The 25,470-nt window shown below is 47.2% G+C and overlaps 1 protein-coding gene and 1 long non-coding RNA gene across 4 annotated transcripts in view; one reads left to right on the top strand and one right to left on the bottom strand.

Annotated features, from left to right (window-relative positions):
* LOC127462789 (uncharacterized) overlaps positions 1-11,535 on the top strand; it is a 17,974-nt gene extending 6,439 nt beyond the window's left edge. Inside the window, exons 2-4 of the long non-coding RNA XR_007900555.1 lie at positions 1,137-2,748; positions 8,807-8,988; positions 10,661-11,535. This is a non-coding gene — a long non-coding RNA (uncharacterized LOC127462789). The remainder of the gene's footprint in view (positions 1-1,136; positions 2,749-8,806; positions 8,989-10,660) is intronic.
* Positions 11,066-25,470, bottom strand: SLC16A4 (solute carrier family 16 member 4). 3 transcript variants are annotated; one of them, XR_007900554.1, is made up of 10 exons: positions 25,148-25,469; positions 24,558-24,661; positions 23,416-23,548; positions 22,606-22,749; positions 21,621-21,782; positions 20,564-21,103; positions 19,221-19,432; positions 18,278-18,371; positions 11,690-12,211; positions 11,066-11,505 (listed from the first exon to the last, which is right to left on the bottom strand). XR_007900554.1 is itself a non-coding variant. In XM_051771679.1 (9 exons), the coding sequence occupies exons 1-9, from the start codon at positions 25,161-25,163 to the stop codon at positions 12,057-12,059; spliced, it is 1,560 nt and encodes a 519-aa protein (XP_051627639.1). In that variant the 5' UTR covers positions 25,164-25,469; the 3' UTR covers positions 11,066-12,056. The 3 variants fall into 3 exon arrangements, 2 of the variants coding, with proteins under 2 accessions (XP_051627639.1, XP_051627640.1); XM_051771679.1 differs by having other exon boundaries at positions 11,066-12,211; XM_051771680.1 differs by lacking the exon at positions 22,606-22,749 and having other exon boundaries at positions 11,066-12,211; positions 25,148-25,470.

Raw genomic sequence — 25,470 nt, 5'->3', positions numbered from 1 at the left:
GTGGGAACACCAAGGTTACTCTCAATCCAGAGGTTTTAGTGTCAGAAATACCAACACATCCTTGTCAGCATTGCAGAGAGAAGGGCCAGGCAGACAAATCTTGCCTTCTCTCTTTTGTTTTCCCACGAGGATGTTAAAGATGGAATATTTCGGTGACAACTTTCTCGGCCCCTGTGGAGAGCAGAGAATGAGCTGAAATTTCTTCCACGGGTTTGGGAACCCTCTGGTTGATGGCAACTGAGGTGAAAGGCCTCAAGTGTTAATGGGAGAGGAGGAGTGAATCAAAATTGTGAAGACAGGTTCAAAAACTCTGAGGACTCAGGGAAAAATGGCTTGGAAAATGGTAATTCCTGGCTCTAAGTGAAACAGTGTTGAGGGACTCCTGGGGAGTCTGTGTGCCCGGAGGGGAAGAAATGATGCCGTGTGGCTCTCGAGCTTTTGGGGTTCTTTCCCCTTTGTCCCCCGCTTTGTAGCATTGAAGGACAGATATTCCAATGATTCATAGACTGAACGACGAGGTGATTTTTGCATCAGGCTTAAAACAGCCCGGCTGGTTCAGAGAATGGTTCGTTGAATATTCAACTTCTTGCAGTTCCGATTGTGTGCGAACGATGGCTGAGAAATATGACTTGAATAGTAACAATTTTCAGTTCCATGGGGTGTGTCTTTGATTTGACCTTTCCTTTACTGTTGGCGCAGCCAAACGAGGGCAGAAGAGCTGTGTAACAACACTACATTTCATGGTTTTGGTGATAAGTTGCCTTCAGGAAATAACCCTGGGAGGAAAGTCAACCCAATTAGCCGTAATTGGGTTGGTTTTTCTCGTGGTTAATGGTTTCAGTGTGTCCCATCAACTGTTACTGCAAGTTGGGTAATCCTCAGTACTGTAAGCCTAGTTTAACCTTGGTCCAAAACGAAGCCCTGCACTACTTGTTTTGCATCTCTCCCTGGAAGGCGACTTCATTCCGAGGTTTTGTGCCCGTGGGTGGAATTGGTGCTTTTTGAAATCCAAGTAGAATATTCAGAAAGGCCTCGTAGCTGTTTATGTTCATCTGTATAATGTAGGGAGGGGGAAAAAAAACCCAAATCTGGTGTAAACATTTGTATTGAAATAACGTTTTCTTTCCTCCTGCAAGCAAATCTGGTGGACTGCAGAAGACATGGGATACCAAGCTCTAAATGGACCTTTGGGAAGAGAAGCTGTGGCTTATGTGGAATTTCCATGGGCCTCCTGATGGAAGAAAGCTTATCTGTTTAGTATTTGTGCATTTTACTAAAAATGGCAGCTTTAAAAAAAAAAAAAAAGTTGTGTATCTGCTATTGTGATGCCAATGCCCGTGTTTTAAGTGGAAAAAAAAAATGACCTCTTTGCTTTGTGCTGTGTACACAAGATTGCTGGAAAAAAAGTAAAGGAATACCCTTTTTATGGCTCACACAGCTTGAAAGTAGCTGTCACTCAAACATGCGCTCACAGTTGAGCTGATTTTGTTTCATTCTAAATAAATTGTTTCTTTTGAGGAAAAATGGTTTTTCTGCCTGGGAGTTGAATTGACGACAAACGTTTGGCCCCGGTGTCGGCAGCGGAGGGGTCCCTGCTGCTGCTGCCCCGTGTCTGAGCTGATAGTTGTGGGGCTTTGAGCAAGAACAGGGGAGAGAAACCGACACCTTTTCGCGTTGACCGACCTGTTGTGCCAAAGCGGAGGAATTCTAGTTCACTGCCTTGCTGTGACCCCCCTGGTCTGTGGTGAAAAAGGGGGTCACTCGCTGCCTCACTCCTCACCGGGACAGGGAAACGGTCCTGCTGCTGGCACACAAGGAGCAGGGAAGCACCACCCTGCGTCTCACAACTGTGGCCAAGTCTTGGGGCTTCGCTGGTTGGAAGAGCCGGAGTTCCTGAATTTTTAAGTTTCTCGATTTGCTTTGTTCACCCAACGCGTTTTGCCTTTAGTTTTGATTCTTGGTTGTTGGTTTTGGTTTTTTGTTGTTTTTTTTTTTTTTAATTTGGAAGAAAAAAAAAAACAGGTTCGAGATTGCTTTGAATGTTGCACGTAAAAAAAAAAGCCACCTTTGCACCAAAATTGCCAAAAGAAAAGAGAAATGAGTCCTTAAGAGTGTTTTAAGTGCTGTTAATAAAACGAGGCGCTCCTCTGTCTCCAGGGGCTTTTCAGCAGTTGTGGGTTTAGTGCTGAATGGATGAAGAGTTCCTGAGAGCTGGAGGCGGTAATTTAAACCTTTGAGTTGGTGTCTCAGTGCCTTATTTTGACCGGTTTTGAAGCCAGCACGCCTCGGATGTGCATGTACCCTGCTCACGCCCCAGGGTCCCCTTGCAGCCGCCTCCCGGGGTCAGCACAAATCGGAGGCATCCCGAAAATCCCGTGCCACGTTCTCCTGTGCCGGGGGCTCCTGGGCCGTGGAAGCTGTTCCCGAGCAGGAGCACGACTCCACGTTTGCTGCAGGAGACTTCAGGGCGTGTTGGAGGACCGTCATCAAGAGGAAGCTGCCCCTGTTGCATCGTTGGCTTCAGAACCTCTCGTGGCGTTGCTTGGGTTCAGTTAATGTGACGTGCGATGAAGACGCTTCGAGTGGCACTTTGCCCTGATTGCCTTGACATACTTTAACTTCCGTGGATAACGAACCTAGTGCTGTCATAGTGCAGGATCTGTGCTAGGATGCAGTGCCTTCCACCCTACGGATGCTCTGCAAGGTGCCTGTTCCCGGGGCAAAGCGCTGTGTAAATCCCTGAAACAGGTAAGGGGGTGGAAGAGGTTGGACTGAATTGTAATGTGAAAGAAGTTTGTTGTTCTTTTTTGATCTTGATTCTCCAGTTGACTAACTCTTACTAACGTGTTTTATTCCATCGACGTGCTGCTCCACCTGCGTTGGGAACGGCAGCAATGGAGCCAATTCTTGGATGTGCTTCTGTGTTTGTTTGGGGTGTCCCGTTAACAAACAGGGCCATGTAGACCAGATTAAGGGTCCTCAGCTTGGCAAGCTGGAGCTGTTATTTGGAATTCATGAACTGCTTGAATTAACACTGCTTTAACCCAGAAGAGTGTTTGTGATCTCTGTGTGTTGATAAGGAAAAGCCAAGCCAGTGATTTGGCAAATGATCTGCTTGTGGGATGCTGGTGGTGTAATAATGTAAATTAAGCTGTTTGTTGTAAATGGGAGCAACTGTAGCTGTGTCTGGTAATGAGGGGAAGGAATTGAGGAGGGGAGACTCGGGAGATGCTGTTTCTTCTAGAAGTTGGTGTTTGTAGTTAAAATTTATGTTTTTTGCAATGTGTTCCATGTGCTGTTAAGGTCCAACCTCTGAGTCTCATTGGAAGTCTTGTACAGAAGGTTTGGGGTTGGTGGCAATAATGGCAGCTGTGTTTCAGCCTCTTTACCTAGGCTGGGGGAAGATGATCACATGAGTGATCTGTCAGTGTAACCCAAAAAAAGGGGATGTTTTTGGCACCTGCTCCAATATCCAGGTGTGCGTGTCGAGTCTTGGGGCATCTTCCCACTTTTTGGTTAAGCTTTGACTTGTAGGTGGCTGTTCCAGAAGATTTCTGCCTCTCTGCCTCAGATTTCACTGTGTGTTTAACTGGGAGCTTGTTCCCTGTCTCCTTTACATTCTGTATTTATTCCAGGGACTCGGAGTTATCGTGGGATGTGGTGTGGGATGATTCTGCTGTGGACACTTTTGTGCCAGCAACTTGTTTTTCGGGTGCTGGGTCTGCCTTTTGAGAGGGTTAGAGGGATGTTCCGGAGCCCAGGCTGGTGTTAAAATCAGTCTCTTGGAAGGGTTAATGTGCACCATATTAATTTGGCTAATGAGACTTCTGGGGAAGGTGATTTCTAACGAGCACCATTTAATTTAACTGCGCTGCAGCAGAAAGCAGCACAAGCGGATTAGTCAGGAGCCAGTTATTGGAATTCACACTTTTTTTAGGACTGTGCTTTTACCAGCTGCAGCTGAATTAATAAGTCTCAAACATCAGATGGCCCAGATTCTGCTCTTGGCCAATAACAAGCTTATGTTGGCCTTATCCTGCTGGTTTTACTGCAAGATGCCAAATGCTCCTGGAGGATTCACTCCCGCCACGTGTCACGGGGGTTGGGACAAGACCAGAAAGGTTTTGGTGGAAACCAAAGAGGAGAGGAGTAAAAAGATTCTTGAGGTGATGGATTTGTGACTCTCGTGGGGTCTCCTGCAGTTACTGGCTCAGAGCTGTGTGCTGAGTGTAATTAGACCTGGCCTGGGATCCGGGTGAGGTGTAAACTCCTAAGGCAGAGTCAGTTTTGAGGGACTGGATCAGCTCCACACGGAGTGATGGGTTTAAGAAGAGCCTCCTATTTGTCTGTGTGCTGGTGGAGTTGAGGTGCCTCTGGTAGGAGCAGAGAACATGAATGCAGTGGCCCAAAGGTCTCCTCTTTGTCAGTCCCGCTCCGGGAATGTGCTGATTAGCCGTGGTTGGAACACAGAGGTGTGGATGTGGGAAAGGTGCTGCTGTTGCTGCAGGTTAATGAGTTGCCACCTCCCAGCCCTGCTCCTCTTCCCAAGCCCTGTGTGTTGTCCTGGGTGGGGATGGGATGGGATGTGTGTGCCCGTGGCCGGCTCAGAGCAGCGGATGAGCTGGAGATTAATTGTGGGTCAGGGCAGTTTTATCTCCTTATCTCCCTGCCTTGACCTTCACACCCAGTTCTGCAATTGGATCTGGAGATTTTCAGTTCTCTTCAGTATTTCCTGTCCCCAGATCCGGTGATAGGTCAGCCTGACTTTTAGCAATGCTCACAATTCAACCCAGCCCCAAACTGGCAGATTTCCCTGGCACTTCCCAGTGATCCTTCAGCCTGTATCTGCTTTCATGTGCACGTTCTGCATTCCCAGCCTGTAAAATTAGACATTTGAGGGGTGTCTGAGGACACACATGGGGTGCAGGAGGGTTTGAGTGAAGGGACACCAGTGGAGTCTCACAGGGGGGCTGTTAAGCTCTGGTTGCCCGTGGAGAGGACCCTGGTGCTCTCTGCACCATGGTGGGGTTTGCAGCCCCCTTTGGCTGTTGCCAGGCCAGCCTGGGGTGCTCCAGCTCTGACCTGGGCTGGGCAGAGGTTTGGGGCAGGGTGAGGTCTTGAACCCCCTGTTGAGCTGAGGCTTGTGGGGAGGACGTGGTGAGAAAGGGGATGTTGGTGTTCCTCGTGCTGCTCCTCTCGGGTGGATGAACACAAGGCTGTGTCCAAGAGTACAGGACTCTCCATCAGGAACTGCAGTGACAGGACAAGGAGGAATAAGTTCAAGCTGAAAAAGGGGAAATTTAGCTTAGAGATATGGAAGACTGTGGTTGCCCCATCCCTGGGGGTGTCCAAGACCAGGTTGGACAGGACTTGGAGCAACCTGGGCTTGTGAAAGGTGTCCCTGCCCGTGGCAGGGGGTAGAATTGGATTAATTTTAAGGTCCCTTCCCACCCAAACCATTCCAGGATTCTAAGACCTACTTTTTCCCATCTGCCAGCTCAGCTTTCTCCCGTGGCACAGATTCATTCCTGGCTCTCAGATATCTGAAGTGCCTTTGCTCTTCCTCCAGGCACTCAGAGCTGCATCCCAGCAGCAGTTGGAGTCTGGGAGAGCCCAATCCCAGATATCCCATCCCTGTGACCACCCTTGTCTCAGCCAGGGGGGCTGTGACTCCCTTTCCCTGCCTGACCAAAGGCTGGAGCTCAGTTTATCGATGTTTTATTCATCACTGGGGTGCTGTAAAGACACTCTTTGCCTCTTCCATTCCAGGGTACAATCCCTGCTCCATTGGGCCCACGTGAGGAATATCTGTAGGGGAAAGTTTTGCAAAGCTTGGTGGTGGCTTTGGAGGCAAAGTCTGCTTTGGCAATGGGACTTTGGCCCATGAATTACTTCTGGAATTGCCCGTGGCCGTGAGCAAGAGCTCCCATCTCCTTGTCGTTACTGCAGGCTGGGAAGTTCTTCCATGAGGATCCCTCAGCTAGAGCTGAAACTTCTGATTTTCCAAACACTTGATTTGATTTTTGTTCATTACAGTTGCTGCTAAATTCCCATGGACTTCACTGAAAACCACTGTGGTACCTTTAAAGCTTTTTATTGTTATTTTCTAAACACCTCCCACCTCCTGGGGAGGCTTTTATCTCCCTGGAAGTGAAACTTTTTAATCCAAACTGCTGAATTTCAGCCTAATGATGTTCTGCGTTGTAAACACGGCTGCAGGCTGGAACCAGCTCCCAAAAAAGCCAAATGTTCCTGTTGTCAGTGGGTTTGAGGGCGAGTAAACAGCAGAAACCACACATGGTCTCTGGCAAGGCGGGTGAAGAAGGAGCAGCCCTGTTTCCTGTTGCTGGAAGGCCCTGTTATGGGATCCTCACCCAGCTCTTTGAAATTGCTTTGTGCTTTTGTCATGTGGCCTGAGGGAAAAGCAGAAACCTCAGGAGTGTTGGGAGCTGGAGCATCTCTGGGGTGTGTCGTGGCCACCACCCCAAACCCAGGCCAGACACAGCTGTGAAAAAGCCTCTTGCTCTCCTTTAAAATCAGAATTACATAGATTTTTGTCCCCCTGAGTGTCCTGGAACCTGGTGTTTCTCACAGTGGGTTTGTGTTTAAAGTGACCAAGGTGCCAAGAAAGGGTCAATGTGAGATGGCAGGTCATGGGTTAAACCCAGAAATTCCTGCCCCTCACCCTGGTCCCAGCCCCCTGAGTGTCCCTGTGATTCCCAGCCAGTTTTCCAAGCAAACCCATTCCCATACACGTGCCAAAAACAGCTGCAATAATTCCAGCCCAGCCCTTGGAGGGGATTTTATTGCACAATAAAGGTTGTTCCTTATTATACAATAAACATCAGGATCAACTTCCTCTGGATCCAGTGCCTGGGTTTATCTGATGGCAGCATCTGAGGAGTGCTGGGGAAGTCACAGCTTTGGTTATTAGAGATTATTTTTTTATCAAGGGCAGAGCCTGACCATGGAGACGTTTACTTTGTGAACTTAGGAAGGGCTAAATCCACGTTTTAAAAGCCCTTCCCTGACTTTCCATGACCCAGAGCAGGTTTCTAGGAATACAGAAGGAGGAAGGGGCACCTGCAGCTGATAACCAGGACCCTCAGTGATGTTCAGTGACTTTAATTAATGTAAAATGTTAATATAAAATAATTCAAGTGTGAGTCAGGGATGCAGGTTCCTTTTGTGATCTCTGATTGCACCGACTTCCAGAGCTGGGATAGGCCCGAGCTGAGTCTTAGCAGCTTTTAATCCTGGCATGTGTAAAACCACTTGAAGAAAGTTTAGGACCCAGCAGGTGCCCACACCATAAACCAGTCCTGCCAAAGCCTGGCACAGGCTGGGATCAGATCCAGAGGGTGCCCAGGCTCCTCCTCCAGGATTACACCTGGGAGTCACTGACTAACAATGGAAAAGCATTTCCTCCTCCTGAAACCTCCAGGGAGGTTGGGAGCTGTTTGGATGGCACAAACCCAGCATTAACTGCTCCTTGACTGCAGCAGTGTGTGCTGCAGTGTCTTGTTGGAGAAGCCAATTCCATGTTTTTTCCTTGCTTTCTTAATCCTGTGGTGTTAAAATTAATCAGGATTCAGGGAACCAGTCCCCTGTCTGTTGGTACTGAGAGAACTAATTATCTAAATGAAGTTTTGTTGGTTTTTTTTTCCAAAGGAACTCAGGTGTTGTGCCAGGTTTTTGTTGGAATACAGTGAAAATTGGGGGCTGGCTGTTTCCTTGGGCTCCTTGGAAAACCCTTTGGTTACTCAAGCTCTGGAGGTCACAGGGTCTTTTGGAGGCACCTTTAGTGTTTTGTTTCTTTGCACTGTGAATTTGAGAAGATTTTTTAAATCAGTGAATCTTGGTTAAAATGCTTCCAAATGGGATTTCCCATCAGGATCCAGCCATGGTGTGTTACCCCCTGGGCAGAAGATGAGTTTGGGGCAGGAAAACGTTCCACTGAGGGACTCCAGACTCGAGTGCTGTTACAGGGTTTTTGGTTTATTCCAAGTTAAATTATTTTCTTGGAAAGATCCAGGAGGTTATTGGTGATTTCTTTGCCATATGAAGTGTGGAGATGCTGCTTGTGAGGTCCACATGGGTTGGAAGCAGGAGGGAATCCAATCCCCTCTGCTCCTGGTCCAGCACCTTCCCAGGACCAGGAGGGATGGCTGGGAGGGCACCACATTTAACCAGCATTTTATTTGTGCTGAAGATCATTTTTAGCCATTGCTGCTCATTTTCTTCTACCCTGTGTTCTGCAGTTGAGAAAGGGAAGAGTTTCCCTTGAGTAAGGGAAGGATTTTCAGGAATAATTTCTTCCTGGGGCGGGTTGTTAAGCACTGGAATGAGCTTCCCAGGTTGGTGGTGGAATCACAGCCCTGCAGGTGTTTAAGGATGGGGCACTCAGTGCTCTGGTGTGGTTGAGAAGGGGGTGTTTGGTCACAGGTTGGACTTGATGACCTTGGAGGTCTTTTCCAACCTTAATGATCCTGTGATTCTGTGAAGGGAGTGGGGACAAAAGGACTTTTCCACTCAGCCTCAGAGATCACACCTTTTAACTTCATTTGTGCCCCAGCAACCCCTGCTCTTGCATTTGTCCCAGCTCTCACCTATGCAAAACCAGCTTTAGGAAGTCATTTGCAAGATGATTTCACTGGGATGGAGAAATCTCCCTCTGGGCAGGTCTTCCCACCCTCCACTGTTTGTTTCTCTAATGCACAGGTTCTGTTTTGCAAGTAAATAAATGCCTTTGATTTCTAGAGCTGCAAAGGAAACTAAAACATCTGCTCTGTGCTTCCCTTCCCAGGCAAAGGTGTGAGCAGAGAAGTGTGTTTGACCACCTGATGTTACCCTGAGCTTGATCAGCTGAAAGACAAAGGTTTGAAGACTCTTTTCCCACCTCCCATCCAGATGGAAGGACTCCCAGGGCACTGTTGTTTTCTCATTATGGACACTGGTTTCCTCCACATTTTTTTGGATAGATGAGAGGTAATTGTGGCTGGAGAAAGGCACTGTGCCCGTGCACAGGGATTTTGGGGGCAAAGAAAGGCTGGTGGTGCCCGTCTGGGAGGTTGGATGCTGTGGGAATGGGATCTCCTGAGCTTCCCTGAGGGAACAAGCACTTGGGAGGTCCATTTTGCTAACTAAGGGTAAGGAATTGGTCTGATGGAGAGGACAGGGAGGGCTCTCCTGGAAAAGCTGGAGGTTTGGAGGCAGCCCATGTGTTGGAGCACACAGGATGGGAGAGGTGGACACTGTGAGTAGTTCTGTGGTGGCAGAGCTGAAAGTCTGACAGGGATTGTGTTGAAAGGATGAAGGTGTTGAGCAGAGAGGTTTTATTCCCAGGGATTGAGCAGAGCCTGGGGAGTCACGTGGAGTGAGAGCCAGGGGGGCAAGGATGTGGTGGGTTGGCTCTTTGTCCCCACATTGCTTTGGCCTCACACTGTTAATAACTCAAAGCTCTGCTGAGCTCAGGGAGGTGCAGAACAAGAGGGTTTTAAAGGTTTGGGATTGGAAAACCTGAAGCCAAATGTCCCTCATAGCCCCTGTTACAGCAGCAGACCAGAGCTGCTGGGGATGTTTGGTTTGCTCAGCAGGAGAGTGAGGATCTCCAATGTTTCAAGAGGTGGAAATTCAGTTTTTTCACTAAAATCATCATCTCTGCTGCAGGAGGGCTTGACTGAATTAGTGCAGGATTGGCTGAGCCAAACTACACAGCATCAGCTCCCCTTCCTAAACCCCAGTGCCTTAAACTCTTCTTAAATAATAATCTTCTCCTTAAACCCTGGTGGCTTGGGAAATGTCCCCCTGGAGATCCTGTCCTGGACACAGACATTAACTGCTCCATCTGGATGCAGAGTGTTTGATGCTGTGGTTTGAGGTGTAAAAGGATGGGGGTTACAGTGTAAAAGGACCATTCCCAGAGCACTTCCTCCCTGTGGATTCCTGGGAGAAGCTACAAAACAAACCATTTTGTAGCATATTCCCCATTCCCTTTAATTTTTCCTGGTTTCAGCACAGTTTCTCTGCCACTGTGTAGTTGTGTAACTGCTGAATTTGGTCCATCATCTATGGAGGAGCTTTTTTTACCTATGACAATAATTCCTTTATGCTTTTATAATATTCCATAGCTTTTTATTAAATATAGACCACTTAATTTTGGGCTTGAAATGACCCATTTGACAGTTTAAAGGAGTGTTTCTATTGGGGAAACAACTGTCTTGATGCTTTAATATTAAAAAAAAGGGATGAAGAAAAAAAAGAGTGAGGGGAAAAAGGATAATTAAATCTCTTTGCAATTTAATAATAAAAAAAAAAGAGAGAGAGGAAAAAAGAAGGATAATGCCAATGGCTGGAATGAATCCTATGATATTCCAGGCTGACAGAATAATTTCAAACAATAATAATGCAAAAAATTGCAACTTCACTACTAGAAAGAAAGTCATAGCAGCTGTGTTGTGTCTTGACCTTCAAAATTAAATTTATGGGATGCTGGTTAAATACAGGCTCAGCATTGGAGCTGCCTTTGTGTGCACATGGAATCCAGGGAATCTCTGGGTGGTTGGGAAGGCAGGGAAGGGCAGGGGAGGCTGAGGTGGGGTTTGGTCTCTGGCTTTGCTGTGTTTTGGTTCTGGTTTAATTGGGCTGGTTTTGCCTCCAGGTCATCCATGCCTTGGGAAATAACAGATGCTGGGAGATGGAACTGCCATGTCCTTCCTGCAGGAGAAGAGGGCTCTGTGGAGCAGCTGTTGTCTGGATCCTCCTGGAAGTATCAGCCTCGTCTCCCTGTCCTTGGATCCCTCCCCAGGGCTCATGGGTTGGGTCTGAGCAGAACGAGCTGAGATCTCTCTGTGCTTTGGCACTTGGGAGCTCCTTGGCCACCCCATCCCAAGAGGTGACTCAGCTTTGCTCCTGGGAATGCTCAGGAAGCCAAGGGATGGCTCAGGTTTGGAACTGTCTGGATGGGCACACCGGGATGAAATCCAGGCTCTGGAAAAGCACAGCTCAGGAGCAAAAGCAGGTCCAAGGGGCTTGTTGTTCCCATCAAATGACACTTCACGTGAGAATCTCTCAGGTGGCTTTAATGAGGAGAAATAGCCAGGTATCCAAACAGAATCTAATCAGGAGAAACACCCAGATATCCAAACAGAATCTAATCAGGAGCAGTATCCAGATATCCAAACAGAATCTAATCAGGAGCAGTATCCAGATATCCAGACTGCATCTAGTCAGGAGAAATATCCAGGTATCCAAACAGAATCTAATCAGGAGAAATATCCAGGTATCAAACTGAATCTAATCAGGAGCAATATCCAGATATCCAGACTGAATCTAGTCAGGGGAAATATCCAGATAAAAAACCATAATCTAATCAGGAGCAATATCCAGATATCCAAAATAAATCTAATCAGGAGCAATATCCAGATATCCAAAATAAATCTAATCAGGAGAAATAACCAGATAAAAAACCATAATCTAATCAGGAGCAATATCCAGATATCCAGACTGAATCTAGTCAGGAGCAATATCCAGATATCCAGACTGAATCTAATCAGGAGCAATATCCAGATATCCAAAATAAATCTAATCAGGAGAAATACCCAGATAAAAACCCATTATCTAATCAGGAGCAATATCCAGATAGATATCCAGACTGAATCTAATCAGGAGAAATATCCAGATACAAAACCATAAGCTAATCAGGAGCAATATCCAGATATCAAAACTGAATCTAATCAGGAGCAATATCCAGATATCAAAACTGAATCTAATCAGGGGCAATATCCAGATATCAAAACTGAATCTAATCAGGGGCAATATCCAGATACCAAAAATAAATCTAATCAGGAGAAGTATCCAGATACCCAAAGTGAAGGTAATTGGGAGAAATATCCAGATATAACCCCAGAATCCAATCAGGAGCAATATCCAGATATTCAGACTGACCCTCTCCTCTGCAATTCCCGTCTCCACTGTTGCTGTGTTGGGATTCCCAGGACAGCTGGGCAGTGCTGGCCATGGCTTTGCCTGTGTCATACAGCTCCAGCCTTTCCCCCTCAGCCAGCCCTGGGGCTGGGGCTCAGACGGGCCCGTTTGAGTTTCCATCTCTGTGCCCAGGGCTCGAGGCAGAAGGACAGGGGCGAGAGCAGGGCACAGGCCCCGGCCAGGAGGAAGGAGCACGCGTAGGTCTGGGTGTAGTCGTAGAGCCAACCTGAGGAGACAAGGCTGGGGTTAAAGCTCTGGCATTTCCCTCACTGGAAAAAGTCATGTTGGGGAGGTGGGGGGGAGGCAAAGGTTGTGTGTTCTCGTTTCAGGATTCCTCAGTTATTTAAGCTCTTCCTGGGCAGCATTTCCAGTCAGCACTAAATGTGTCTTCCTTCCCAGGGCCAGCTTTGATCCTTGTTGTGGGCATTGGGTTTAATTTGATTGAATTTAAGCCCTGATTTATTTTTTTCCCCTGTTTAAGTGGGCCAAAAGCAGGGTGCCTGAGCAGGTGGAAGATCCCAATGGAATGACAGGATGACTTGCACGTGTTGGTGTTTCCAACATCTGGGCTGCAAACCCCTCGTTTCTCCAGCCTTTTTTCTGGTGCCCCAATTTAATTCAGTTTTCTTCAGCCCCAATTTAATTCAACCTGTCTAAATGAGAGACCCCAGGCCAGGAGCTGGGAGTGGACTTCCTTAAAAGCAGCTTTGTGAGGACTTAAAAGGAAAAGCTGAATTCCATAAAGCCTCAGGAATCTGCGAGGGTCACCTTTTAAAGTGACCTCCAAGTGTTGTGTCTAGTTCTGGCAAAGGTGGGCAATCACTGGAAAGGGGGATAATTCCTCTGGTGGAATCTAGAATATCCGGAGTGATGGGAGATGCTGCTGCACGTGGTCAAATCCTGACACACTCCCAAGGCTGGCATGGGAGGTGGGGGAGCAGCTGAGCCAGATCTGCTTCTGGTGAAGTGACATTCCTTTGGGGACATCCATGAGCTTCCAGGATTTCCACAAACAGCAGGTCTGGCCTAAATCTGGGATTCTGAAACCCAGGAAGGAACCTGAAGCATCCCTGAGATCCTGGGCTTGGCCTGTGGGAACTTTGATGAGCAGGCAAGGGAAGAAATGGGGCTGAGTGTGAAATGTGGGGCTCAGTGGTGGAGCTGCTCAGTGATTTCCCGGCTGCAGAAGGGTTTGTAAAGGCAGCAGAAGCTGCTCTTCCCCCCTTTCAGTTCCTCCTGGCTCATTCCTTTCTCAGGGGAGCTTCTCTGGGTTTCTTTCAGGAATTTCGTGGGAGCCACAGCGCAGGAGAAGCTGGAGCTGTTGGAGAAGGGGCTCCTGTGTTGCTGGACTCGGTGACATTCCCCTGACCCCGAGGGGTTTATTCTCCAAGGTGGGATCTGCTTTTCCTGCCTCAAGTCTCTGGGATGTGGAGAGGAGAAGGGATGCTGACCCAACCCTCTGGGAGATGTTCAGGACAGAGCTCCAGCTGAGCTCAGATTTATTGGAATTATTGGTAATTTATCCTTCCTTAAATTAAGGATGAATTACCCTTATTTTTAATATGTCCTTCAGAGTATTTTTTGATTTTCCTGTGGGTTGAAGGGGATTTTTTGGGACCAATGGGATTGAGGAGCAATGGGATTTTCCAGCATTGCCTCCTCAGTGGCAGCACAGCTTCACCTCCCACCACATCACACCTGTAAAGCACCTCCAGGGTCTGTGCCCCAATTTGTATAAGAAATATATATATTTTATATACTATATATTTCATATAGTAAATATGTTTTATATATTCTACATATTCTCTATATTTTATATATATTTTTTATATGTGTATTTTCATGTATCCATAAATTTTATATATTCTATATATTTATATTAAAATATATATTCTATATTTATATATTCAACATATTATATACTTCAGATAGTCTATATTATGTATATCTATATTCTATATTATATATATTCTCTATATTTTGTATATAGAATATATATTTATATATTTTCCCATGTATCTGTATATTTTATATAAGTATATAATATAAATATATATAATATATTTATATATTTAATATATACTTATAATTTAATGTTAATATTATATTATTAATAATATTAATTTAAATAGTAATATTTAATATATACTTATATAAGTATATTCTATATACTTATATTAAAAATACATATTATGTATATTTTACACATTCAATATACATTTTATATATTTAATATTTTATATATTTTATATATTATATATTTTTATATATATATTTATATATTGTATATGTTAATATTAAGATATATACTTTTATACATCCTATATAGTTATATTAAAAATATGTATTAGGTATGTTTTATATATTTTATATATTATATATATTTGACATATTTTCTGTATTCTGTATATTTATATTCAAAAATAATCCTTCCTGCTGCCAAAAACCGAATTAGAAGCTCCTGGTGTCCAAACACCAGCAGAGCAGCAGTTTTGGAAGGAGTGCTGGTAAATCCCAGGCACCAAAGCACTCCAGATGAAACACTCCTGGCACTGCTCCTGCTGGGCTCAGGTGGTTAAAATTACTCCTGATGCCCTAAGTTGGAAAATTCCGTGGGAAGGTGAAGGTAAAATGTCAATAAAAGTGCCAGCCCAGCTTTTGAGGGGGCCCATCCTCCCCCCTCCCAGCACTCAGCCTTCCTGGGGCTGCAGTTTGTGTCCTGAAATTGGGGTTGGAGGCAGAATATATCCTGAAATTCAGGTGATATATGTATTCTGTAATTTGGATTATGTTATATTCAGTTCTTTTGCACTTTGAATTAATGATCTGTGCTGTTTGTGGAAACAAAACAAGCCAAAATAATGTTTTTCTGATTTGATTTGATTTGAGGGGTTTTACCAGTGGTGCTGGTGGATGGGGAGCTCCAAAGGAGATTCCAGACTTTTCCCTCTGGGCTTTTCACTGAACAGATTTGCAGGTAAGTCACCTTTCCTTGCATTGGGCTTTCTAATGTGCAATATAATAATATTTGAAATATTATTAATTTTAAATGCACTTATTTTACATCTAGTATTTTAAATATTATTAATTTTAAATACACTTATTTTACATCTGATATTTTAAATATTATTAATTTTAAATACACTTATTTTACATCTGATATTTTATATATTTTATAATACTGTTATAAATATTTTAATAAATCTTAATGAAATCTTATAATTTTATAAAAAGTGATAAAATGAATTTATATTTTTGTGTTTTATAAATATTTACAAATATTTTGGTTTTTTATAAATATTCTTATAAATTATATAATTTATAGAGTATATGACAGATTTAATTATTGTTAAAATATTACAGTAGCTATAATATAACAATATATAATATTGTATATTGTTACATTATGTAATACTATATATTATATGTTTGAAATTATATATATATATAATATAATCTTATTTTAATATTTTTGACCATTTTAACCTTTGCAGTTCTCATTATCCATCAGGTTTTGCTGCATAAAAGCACTTGAATTTTATAAAATCCTAATTCTTGAGGTTTAGGGAGGTCAGAGCACCAAACCCCAAATCCTGAACTCTGGGTTTGGACACTTCATCAGTAGCATCTGGTTATATTCAGTTTTCATGAGAAAATGGAAGAATTTATTTGGATAAATTAATAACTGAACAATAAATTAACAAATGAATTAATAAATAACCTGGATCTTGAACTCTCAATTGTTTCCCTCTGGGTGGATCAGTGAGAGTTTTATTTCCTGGCTCTATTTGGCCTTTCTTTATCCCACCAGCATTAAACCAGATATCTTAAAAATCTGGAAAAAGCACGAAAAAGTTGGAAAAAAAGCTTTTTACTGGAAACCTTGTTTTCCACAACCCGGAAATGCAGCACTTCAGGGAGCAAAAGGCTTCCAGTTAATGAAAATACATTGCAAGGGCATGGAAATAAAACTGCAATGAGAGGCAGCCAAGTTATTCAGCTCCTTCCATGCTCTTCCCATGGAGGGAGTTCAGAGGGATTGCTTTGTGCTGGGAATTCCTCCCGTGCCAGCAGAGATCCCTCCCCCAGGGGGGAGCTCCCTGTCCATGAAATAAATATAAATGAAAATGTTTGGGCTGCTCGAAGTTGGATCCACTGACAGAGTTTTACCAGCCCGGAGATATTGATCAGAAAAATCAATTTTTGCCTGTGCTGGCCCTGCTAAAACTTCCCATTGAGCTGGGATTTCCAGAATCCTTGGCAGCTTCCAGCCAGGGGCCTTGGCAGGCCTTGGAGGGCAGGAGGCAACAAATGATGGTTTGGTTGGAAAGGACCTTAAAGCTCCTCCAGTGCCACGGGCAGGGACACCTCCCACCATCCAAGTTTATCCAGCCTGGCCTTGGACACTTGCAGGGATGGAGCATCCTCTGGGAATTCTGTTCCATCCCTCACCACACTCCCAGGGAAGGATTCACAGAATCACAGAATCAGCTGGGTTGGAAGGGACCTTTGAGATCATCCAGTCCAACCCTTGATCCAACCCCGCCGTGGTTCCCAGCCCATGGCACTGATGCCACATCCAGTCTGTCCTTAAACACCTCCAGGGATGGAGAATCCACCCCTTCCCTGGGCAGCCCATTCCAATGGCTGAGCATTGGAATTCTCCCATTCTCTCTGGAAAGAAATTCTTCCTGATCTCCAACCTACCCCTCCCCTGGCACAGCTCATGACCCAGCCCTCTTGTCTTGCTGATGGTTGCCTGGGAAAAGAGCCCGACCCCCCCTGGCTCCCCCCTCCTGTCAGGGAGTTGCAGAGAGTGAGGAGGTCTCCCCTGAGCCTCCTCTTCTCCAGGCTGAGCCCCCCCAGCTCCCTCAGCCTCTCCTCACAGCACTTGTGCTCCAGTCCCTTCCCCAGCCTTGTTGCTCTTCTCTGGACCTGCTCCAGCACCTCAATATCCTTCCCAATATCCCATCCATCCCTGCCCTCTGGCACTGGGAAGCCATTCCCTGTGTCCTGTCCCTCCATCCCTTGTCCCCAGTCCCTCTCCAGCTCTCCTGGAGCCCCTTTAGGCCCTACCAGGGGCTCTCAGCTCTCCCTGGATCCTTCTCTCCTCCAGGAGAACCCCCCAGCTCTCCCAGCCTGGCTCCAGAGCAGAGGGGCTCCAGCCCTGGAGCATCCCTGGGGCCTCCTCTGGACTCTCTCCAGTAGCTCCACGTCCTCCTGCTGTTGTTCCCAGGGCTGGGGCAGCTCTGCAGGGGGGTCTCACCTGAGCAGGGCAGAGGGGCAGAATCCCCCCTGCTGCCCCCACTGTGGAATTTTTCTGGGCTGGAAAATGCAGGGAGAGGAAAATATCCCAGGGACAGGAAAAGCTCTGCCCTGGCCAAGCTGTTTGGAGGAGAACAATTCCCGTGTTCCCAAGCAGAGGTGGGAGACTCACTTCTAAGAGCTTGAGATGTGCCAGATCCTCCCCAGTGCCTTGTTTTCCTGGCAGAGGAAGAAGGGGAAAAGCTTTTCATCCTCCCTGTCTTTGGGCCCAGCAGCTCTCAGGGCTGAGCTCTGGGGTCTGTCCCCAAACGAGAGGTTATTGAGGCTTTTCCTGATGTTCCAGAGCCCCTGTTTTATGGGAATGCTGCTGAGCCCATCCCTGCTTCACCTTCCTCTCCTTCCCTCCTCTCCAGTCCAAATTCAGTGTTAACTCCAACACTGTTGGGGGAAAATCCACGGGAATGGGGTCGTTATCCTGCCGTGGTCGGGGTTAAACTGGGCACATTTCCCAAGCTGCTGGTTGGGTTTTGCAAATTCCCCAGCAAAACGTTGCCTGTGTGGAAAGACATTCCTGAAATAGGATTTTACCCCCCCTGTTTGAACAGAAAACCAGGATGGATCCATGTGGGAGAGTGAACCAGCAGCACTCTTTATCACTGGATGTGTGTGGGGTGTGTGCATATATATATATATATAAAATACATATAATATTGTACTATATAGTATAAATAATATATAAAATATAGGCATATTTAATATTGGAGATGTATAAGAGTACAGAATATTAATGTTTATAATATAGAGTGCACAATATAGAATGTATAATACATATTGTATATTCTAATATATTATATTATATTGTATTATATTTATATTATACTTATATTATATAATATTTGTATTATATTTTGTACTATTTAATATTTATATTATATTTTTATTTTATAATCTATTATATTATATTAATTATATTATACTATATTATATTATATTAATTATATTATATTATATTATATATAGTATTTACCTGCCAGAGGAGGTCCTCCAATGGCTGCTATCCCTGCAAAGAAGGCAGCAAACCCCAGGTAGCTGTGGAGCTTTTCCACACCCACCAGATCCACCTGTTGGTAAACCAAAATGGATCATTAGTGATGGATTTCATGGGAATATGTGAACAGAAGAGATGTATTGATTTGTTTTTAAAGCACAAGAGATTAACTGATGTTTTTCCTGGGGAGTTTCCTCTTCAGCTGCAGCTTTGGAAGGACTTTGCCCCCCCTAGGTCTGATCCAGCCTGGAATCCCTTCGCCTCCCTAAGGCCAGGATGGAAATTACTGGGATGTGAGATACTTTTCTGGCTTCCAGACAATAAGACTTTGAGGAAGGTGTTTTAAACTGTAAATTCCTTCCTAGAAAGAAATGCCAAATTATAATTATGCCTCCTCATCCTGATCATGGAATCCTGGGATGGTTTGGGTTGGAAGGGCCCTTAAAGCCCATCCAGTGCCGTGGGCAGGGACACCTCCCACCATCCCAGGCTGCTCCAAGTTTATCCAGCTTGGCCATGGACACTTCCAGAGATGAAGCAGCCACAGCTTCTCTGGGAATTCCATCCCAGCCCCTCACCACTCTCCCAGGAAAGAATTCCTTCCCCATATCCCATCCATCCCTGCCCTCTGGCACTGGGAAGCCATTCCCTGTGTCCTGTCCCTCCATCCCTTGTCCCCAGTCCCTCTCCAGCTCTCCTGGAGCCCCTTCAGGCCCTGGAAGAGGCTCCAAGGTGTCTCTGGAGCCTTCTCTTCTCCAGAGGAACATTCCCAGCTCTCCCAGCCTGGCTCCAAAGCAAAGATTCTCCAGCCCTTGGAGCATCCCCGTGGCCTCTCTGGATTCCCTCCAGCCAGATCCTCCCATGACTGATCCCTGTGTGTTCCAGACAGTTCTGGGGTTGGGAGCAGGTCAGCACAACTCACCAGCACCGGGAGCACCAGAGCCATGAACCCCCCACAGGACACGGAGAAGGCCACGGTGTAGGCGAGGAGCAGCGGGAACGTCGTGGCCAGGGGCCCCAGGAGGTTTGTGAGCCCGCTCAGGACCAGGTAAGTCACGTGGAAATGGTACTTCTTGGTCCAGTTCTGGTCGGCCACCCAGCCCGAGAGCAGCTGGCTCAGCATCTCCGTGATGCCTGAGGGAACAGGAGCCACCAGAGCCTCAGAAAACACTTCATTGGGATAGTTTTTCCTCTTTTTCCTGGTGTCACGTCCCAGTTTCACCTGCCTGCTACGACCACAAAGGGCTGAAACGCCAAAGAGTTACAGGAAGGTGTTTTTAGGCTGTTGTAAAATTGATATTTGGGTTTTTTTTGCCTTTTCCCAGCTATTACCAGTCGGTAAAAATTCAGTCAAGGGCTCTGCACTCAGCAGAAATCTCTGAAATGCCCTTCAGTAAAAACAGGGGAGATAAACTTGCTGTCTGATCCCTTTTCTGAGATGGAGAAAAAGCGGAATATTAAGAAATATGTGCACGAGATTTTAATTTTTCTAAAGAAGCCAATTGCCCAGCATTTCTTTAAAGGCTCAGCAAACTTTTGATACTTGTTTTTTTACATTTCTCAATACATTTTTATGAACCAAAGATCAGAGGAGAGCTCACTGTCAGCTCGTGTCTTGCACCACTGTGTCCCTCCTACTCTTAGTTCAAAATACCCCCTGAATTTCTGGGTTCTCCTAAACCCCTTGACAGCACATCACTGCTAAATATCCCACAGCTCTGTAGAAGGAAAATGTATTTTTGTACAATAAAATATTTGAATATGACTGAGATTGGAGCTGCTTTCTTAACCCAGCGTGTTAATCCCAGTTTATAATCAGGCATGGGGTTGTTTTTGGGGGAGTTTAGGTTGGTTTTTCCACCACCCCGTGGAGGTGGATTTTTTCCACAATATTGAATTTTTCTCTCCTGGGTCAAACTGGAGCTCTTTGGGTTCTGAGTGATTTCTGTGGGTTGTGGGTTTAAGCAAGGCAGGGATGGTGGTGAGGAGGCTCCAGGAGGACAGAGAGCACCTTTTTACTGGAAAATTTGGTTTGTTGGGAGCAGGGAGGATGGGGAGTCATCCACGTGGGGATGGGAGAACCACCCACCCTGTGAGAGCAACTTGTGCTGTCCAGAAGGGGATTCTGAACATACAGAGGGATCAGGGCTGTGAGCTCAACCTCCACCAGGAGCATTCCTTCTAGGACATATCTGGGACTATTTCTTGGCAAAATTTGGGTTGGTTTTCTCTTCTGAAATGGGTTTAAAAGGTTCCTTTGCCTACCAGCCACTGAGATGAGGTAGGAGCCATCCATGCTGCTCATTCCCAGGGTCTTGGCTCTTGCCACCAGGTGAAAGAAGGGCACGAAATAGGCCAAGTGGCTGAACAAAAAAGACCACGTGAAGATGAAGAAAACAGGATCCTTCAGGGGGGACAAGTCCAGGAGAGGCTGAGGAGTTTCTTTTTTGGTTGCTGAAAGGGGTTTGTTGCTTCTCTTGGCCCCTGTGGCTGTTTCTGGTGAGGATCTGCCTGGGGTGGGTTTCTCCAGCTTTCCCAAAGCAGGTGGATTTGTGGGATCAGAGACATCTTTGCCGTGGGACATGAGGAGTCTCTCTGTGGTGGGAAGCTCCTGTGCCTTGTGAGGGTGTAATTCCCTGTCAGTGGTTCCATCTAAACCTCCATCAGGAGTTTCTGGGTCCTTCTGTGCCATTGGTGACTCACAGCCTTGGGTTTTGGCAGAGGAGTGTCGGGTGCTGATGGGTCTCAGCAACAGGCTGGAAGGCACCAGGTTCAACATGATGCCTCCAAAAATCAGGAGAGTTCCTGAGGGAGGACAGGAGGTGTTTTATTCTTGGAGTGAGAAGGAGGTACAGTAGAAAATAAGCTTTTATAACAGGCCGTGCATTGAACATGGAGAAAGTCTACCATAAGGAGAAGGCATTTTGCCCCCTCCTTATGGAGGAGGTAACAAAACAGGAAGTTTTATTCCTGTTTTTCTGCCTAGAAGTCCTTTCTGCTCTGATGCACACAACAAATCCAGAGCTGCCTCTGGGATCTGGGAGCTTGTTTTGTTTACCCTCATTAGAAGTTGTGATGGACCTTCAAGATGGCATGAAACTGCAGTAAAAGGAGGGATTTTTGGGTTTGATTTCTCAGGTCTCTGTTTTGACGCCGATTTTAATGCGTGATTAGGTGTTTAATCATTAAGATGTCCCCAAACCATCCCGGAAGAGGCAGAGCTGTTGAATTTTAATCTTTAAAAGGAGCCTCTTCCCGTGCCCAGCTCTCCCCAGACGCCCTCTCAGCGCTGATGAATTTGGCTAAGCAGGAGATCACTCACCTTGCCAGCCATAGAAGTCGAGGAGGAGCTGGGTGAAGGGTGCCATGAGGAAGGTGAGCCCCATCCCAGAGCGGGCCAGGGCGTTGGAGAAGCCCAGCCGTGCCCGGCAGCGCTTGGCCGTCATCACTGCGGCCGCCTGGTACAGGCAGGAAAAGCCCAGCCCTGGGGAGGGTCAGAAACAACACATCTGTGCCCAAACTGTACCATGAGCTCTTGGAATGTGAAGTCATGCCATGCCAAGTCTCTGGGATGCAGCGTTCCTGGGGGGGTTTCCCCTGAACGTGGGATTTCTGCTCTTGGAGTCAGTGGAGGTTTTGTGTGTGGTGTTAAATGTCTGGGGGGTTGGAGGCTGTGCCCTTTCAGTGAGAGGTTTTAAAAGGCCAGGATTTGTTGGAGCCAGAAAAAAATCAGAGTTAGTTGGGTCTAGTGTGTTGAAACTCTGTTTTATTCTCCTGAGCATGGAGTTTTGAGGGTTCACACAGCATCTCATAGAAAGGAGCTGGGGATGCTTTGCCACTCGAGGTTTACAGAATCACAAAATAATTGAGTTGAAGGGACCCCCAGGGATCATCAGTCCAACTCCTGGCTCTGCACAGACACCCCAACCATCCCTCCCTGTCCCTCAGAGTGTTGTCCAAACCCTCCTGGAGCTCTGGCAGCCTTGGGGCTGTGCCCACTGCCCTGGGGAGCCTGGGCAGTGCCCAACCAGCCTCTGGGGGAAGAACCTTTGCCTGAGATCCAACCTGAGCCTACCCTGGCACAGCTCCAGCCGTTCCCTGGCTGCTGTCCCTGCTCCCCCAGAGCAGAGATGGTTCTGCCCCTCTGAGGGAGCTGCAGACCCCCGGGAGCCCTGACCTGTCTCCTCTTCTCCAGCTGAACAATCCATGTGCCCTCCACTTCCCCTGCAGACCCTTCCCCAGGTTTGAGGTTAAAGGAGCCGATTCCTTGGTGGTGCCCAGGGGAAGGTGTGTCAGAGGCTGCTCACCCAGGAGGAGTCCCATGGAGATGCAGAGGAAGGGGACACTGGTGGCCTGGGTGCTGACCAGGCACCCCCCGGCCACCAGCCCGGCCCCGAGGAGGGAGGTGGGACGTTCCCCCAGCCCCCGGCACACGATGGACACGAGCGGGGCTGCAAGGGAGAGAGGGACAGAGCTCAGGCTGAAGGTGATAAAAGGGCCTCCCCACCCTCACAGCCAATTCCTTCCCCATATCCCATCCATCCCTGCCCTCTGGCACTGGGAAGTCATTCCCTGTGTCCTGTCCCTCCCTCCCTTGTCCCAAGTCCCCCTCCAGCTCTCCTGGAGCCCCTTTAGGCACTGGAAGGAGCTCCAAGGTCTCCCTGGAGCCTTCTCTTCTCCAGGAGAACACCCCCAGCTCTCCCAGCCTGGCTCCAGAGCAGAGGGGCTCCAGAATCCTGGAATCCTAGGATCTTTTGGATCGGAAGGGATCTTGAAGCTCAACCTATTCCACCCCCTGCCATGGGCAGGGACACCTTCCACTAGCCCAGGTTGCTCCAGCCTGGCCTTGGACACTTCCAGGGATGGGGCAGCCACAGCTTCTCTGGGAATCCCATCCTCACCACCTTCCAGGGAAGGATTCCTTCCCAATATCCCACCTAAATGACACACAACCCCATCTTTGACCACATTCCTGTGACGTCACGTGTGGGTACCAACCATGTCCAGCTTGGAGCAGTCTGGGAAGGGAATTGGATCTGCAGAACATCATCAGTGCTCTTAAAGCAAATGTGCCTGGGGTTGAAGCACTGTCCCAGTCCTGGGGAATGCCAACTCACCTCCTAGGAAGCGCAGGGAGGACATGATGGAGCCAATCCAGCTGACCTGCTCAGAGGAGCCCCCCACCTCCTCTCGGAAAGCCACAAAGAAAATCCCAAAGGTCTTGAGCATCCCCATCACGAGGACATTGACCTGAGTCAGGAGCAGACAGAGGTGAGGAGCCACAGGGGATCAGGAGGGGGGAAAAGCTTTTCCTTTTGCTTTTCTCGTGTGGGTAATTTGTTATGATGATGAACAAACTGGGACACTTGAGCTGGTGTTGGGGATTGTCAGCAGGGTGAGCTCATGGTGGCCGTGCTGCAGTTTCATCTTAACAGACCCTCAAAAACCCCTCTGCAAACTGCCTTTTCTAAGAAAAAGAAACAAAATCACACTAGAACCCAACTCTTCCAGGATATTTTTGCTCTATGAGTTACTTTTTAATACTAAAGCAACAATTAAATGGGTCTTGGCACTGCTGGAGATCCCTGGGAGTGGATGAGGGGGTGAGAGGAGCAGGATGGATGTTATCCAGGGCAGTTTCCCAGGCTTGTGCTGCCGTGGGAGCAAAGGACACACACGTTGTGTCCTTAATTTTAACTCCCTCTCACCTCCCTGGTAGCAGGGGGTTAATGATTGGCAGCAAGTTACTTGGGATGGGGTGGAACTGGGGAAAGCTTTCCCAGCTTGGAGGGTGGTGCCTTCATTACAGTTGGGCTTGACGACCTTAAAGATCTTTTCCAGCTTTAAGGATTCCTTGATTCATCACTGGTGGGAAGATTGTGTGGTGTTAAATCCTGTGGAATGGAGAACTGGTGCCTTTGAGTGGAGAAGGGAGTCCCAACTGTGTGTGTGCTGCTCTCAGTCAACCCCTGGCTCCATCTCACTGCCCAAGGTGGGATCCCACCCTTTCTGAAGGGACAGGACTCCCCAGTGGGGTGTGTTTGAGTAGAGAACAGTCATTTTATCCTTGCAAGGTGCCTTTGGCCCTGGGCTGTGGGCTGGGGACCCTCATGTCCATCCCTGGGATGTTTGCAGCTGCCATTCCATAGGGAAAGATGAAGCTGGGTGGGATCAGCCTGTCCTGTCCTCTGAGTGAGATTTGAGGCTTTCCCTCTACCTCAGATCACGGAGGGTTCAGTGGGATTTATTCTGTGCTTACCAGGAAGAAGTGAAGCACCACTGCCCAAGCCCACCCTCCATGTGCTGCTCTGGCCCCTGGGCTCTTCCCAGCTTCCTCAGGCTCTTCATGCTCCTTCCTTTCCCCTGAAATGGGAGTTTCAGGACACATTAACACCTTCCTGCGGTGCTGTTTCAGTTCAAAAGCTGTTCCCCTGAAGGCAGGAACTGCCTTGGAACCCCTTGGCTGCTGCCAGAGCAAACCCCACACTCTGCCTTCAGTTTGGAAGGTGGGGGAAGATCCACCAGCTTTTGTTGACAAGGGATGTTAAATTACACATTATCCCTGCCTGGAAACTGTTTAATATTCTTTCTCTTTCCCACCAAATTACTGTAACGACTTAAGCTTTAAGGGCTTTGAAGGGAAGCACCTTTACAGCTTTAGCAGTTTGGTTTGTGCCCCAGTCGGGGGGTCACGTCTGTCTGATCCAGTTTTGAGCCCCCGGGAAGCTCTTCCAATCCCATCCTCTGCTTGTCTGCCTTCCATCCCCTCTGGCAGAGGAAGGATCCTGCCCGAGGGAGCAGCTGGACCCTGGAGCAGCTGGGGCTGATGATCCTGAAATCTTTCCTTACCTCCTTGCTGCCTCATGCTGGAAAATCCTCCCCAGAACAGTCGATGGTGAAGAGGAATTGTCTCTTCATTTGCTCCAGAGCCTGAATCCCCCCTTCCTGACTTGGCAGCCCAAAGTCTGCTCCTTCCTTCACATCCCGAGGGGATGATGGTGTCTGTCCTTCCTGCGAGCCCCAAAGCAGAACGTGGAGCCTGGCAAGCGCTGGGGCTGAGTTACAGAGCCCATCCTCCTCCCCCTCCTCCTCCTCCTCTCTGTTAGGCCACAAGGCCGGAGTCCCTCCCCTTCTCCAGCTGGGAGCAGGAAATCCAGGGCGTTGGGAGCAGA

Source organism: Manacus candei, unplaced genomic scaffold (assembly GCF_025592945.1).
Source record: "Manacus candei isolate 608988 ecotype Guabito, Panama unplaced genomic scaffold, ASM2559294v1 h1tg000139l, whole genome shotgun sequence".
In the NCBI taxonomy this organism is placed as follows: Eukaryota; Metazoa; Chordata; class Aves; order Passeriformes; family Pipridae; genus Manacus; species Manacus candei.
This window is presented reverse-complemented; position numbering and strand designations above follow the sequence as displayed.

Coding starts and splice junctions, on each gene's coding strand:
- SLC16A4 (XM_051771679.1), bottom strand. Junction 22,750..23,415: donor CTCCCTGCGCTTCCTAGGAG/GTGAGTTGGCAT, acceptor TCTCCCTTGCAG/CCCCGCTCGTGTCCATCGTG. Junction 21,104..21,620: donor CGACTTCTATGGCTGGCAAG/GTGAGTGATCTC, acceptor GTCCTCCCTCAG/GAACTCTCCTGATTTTTGGA.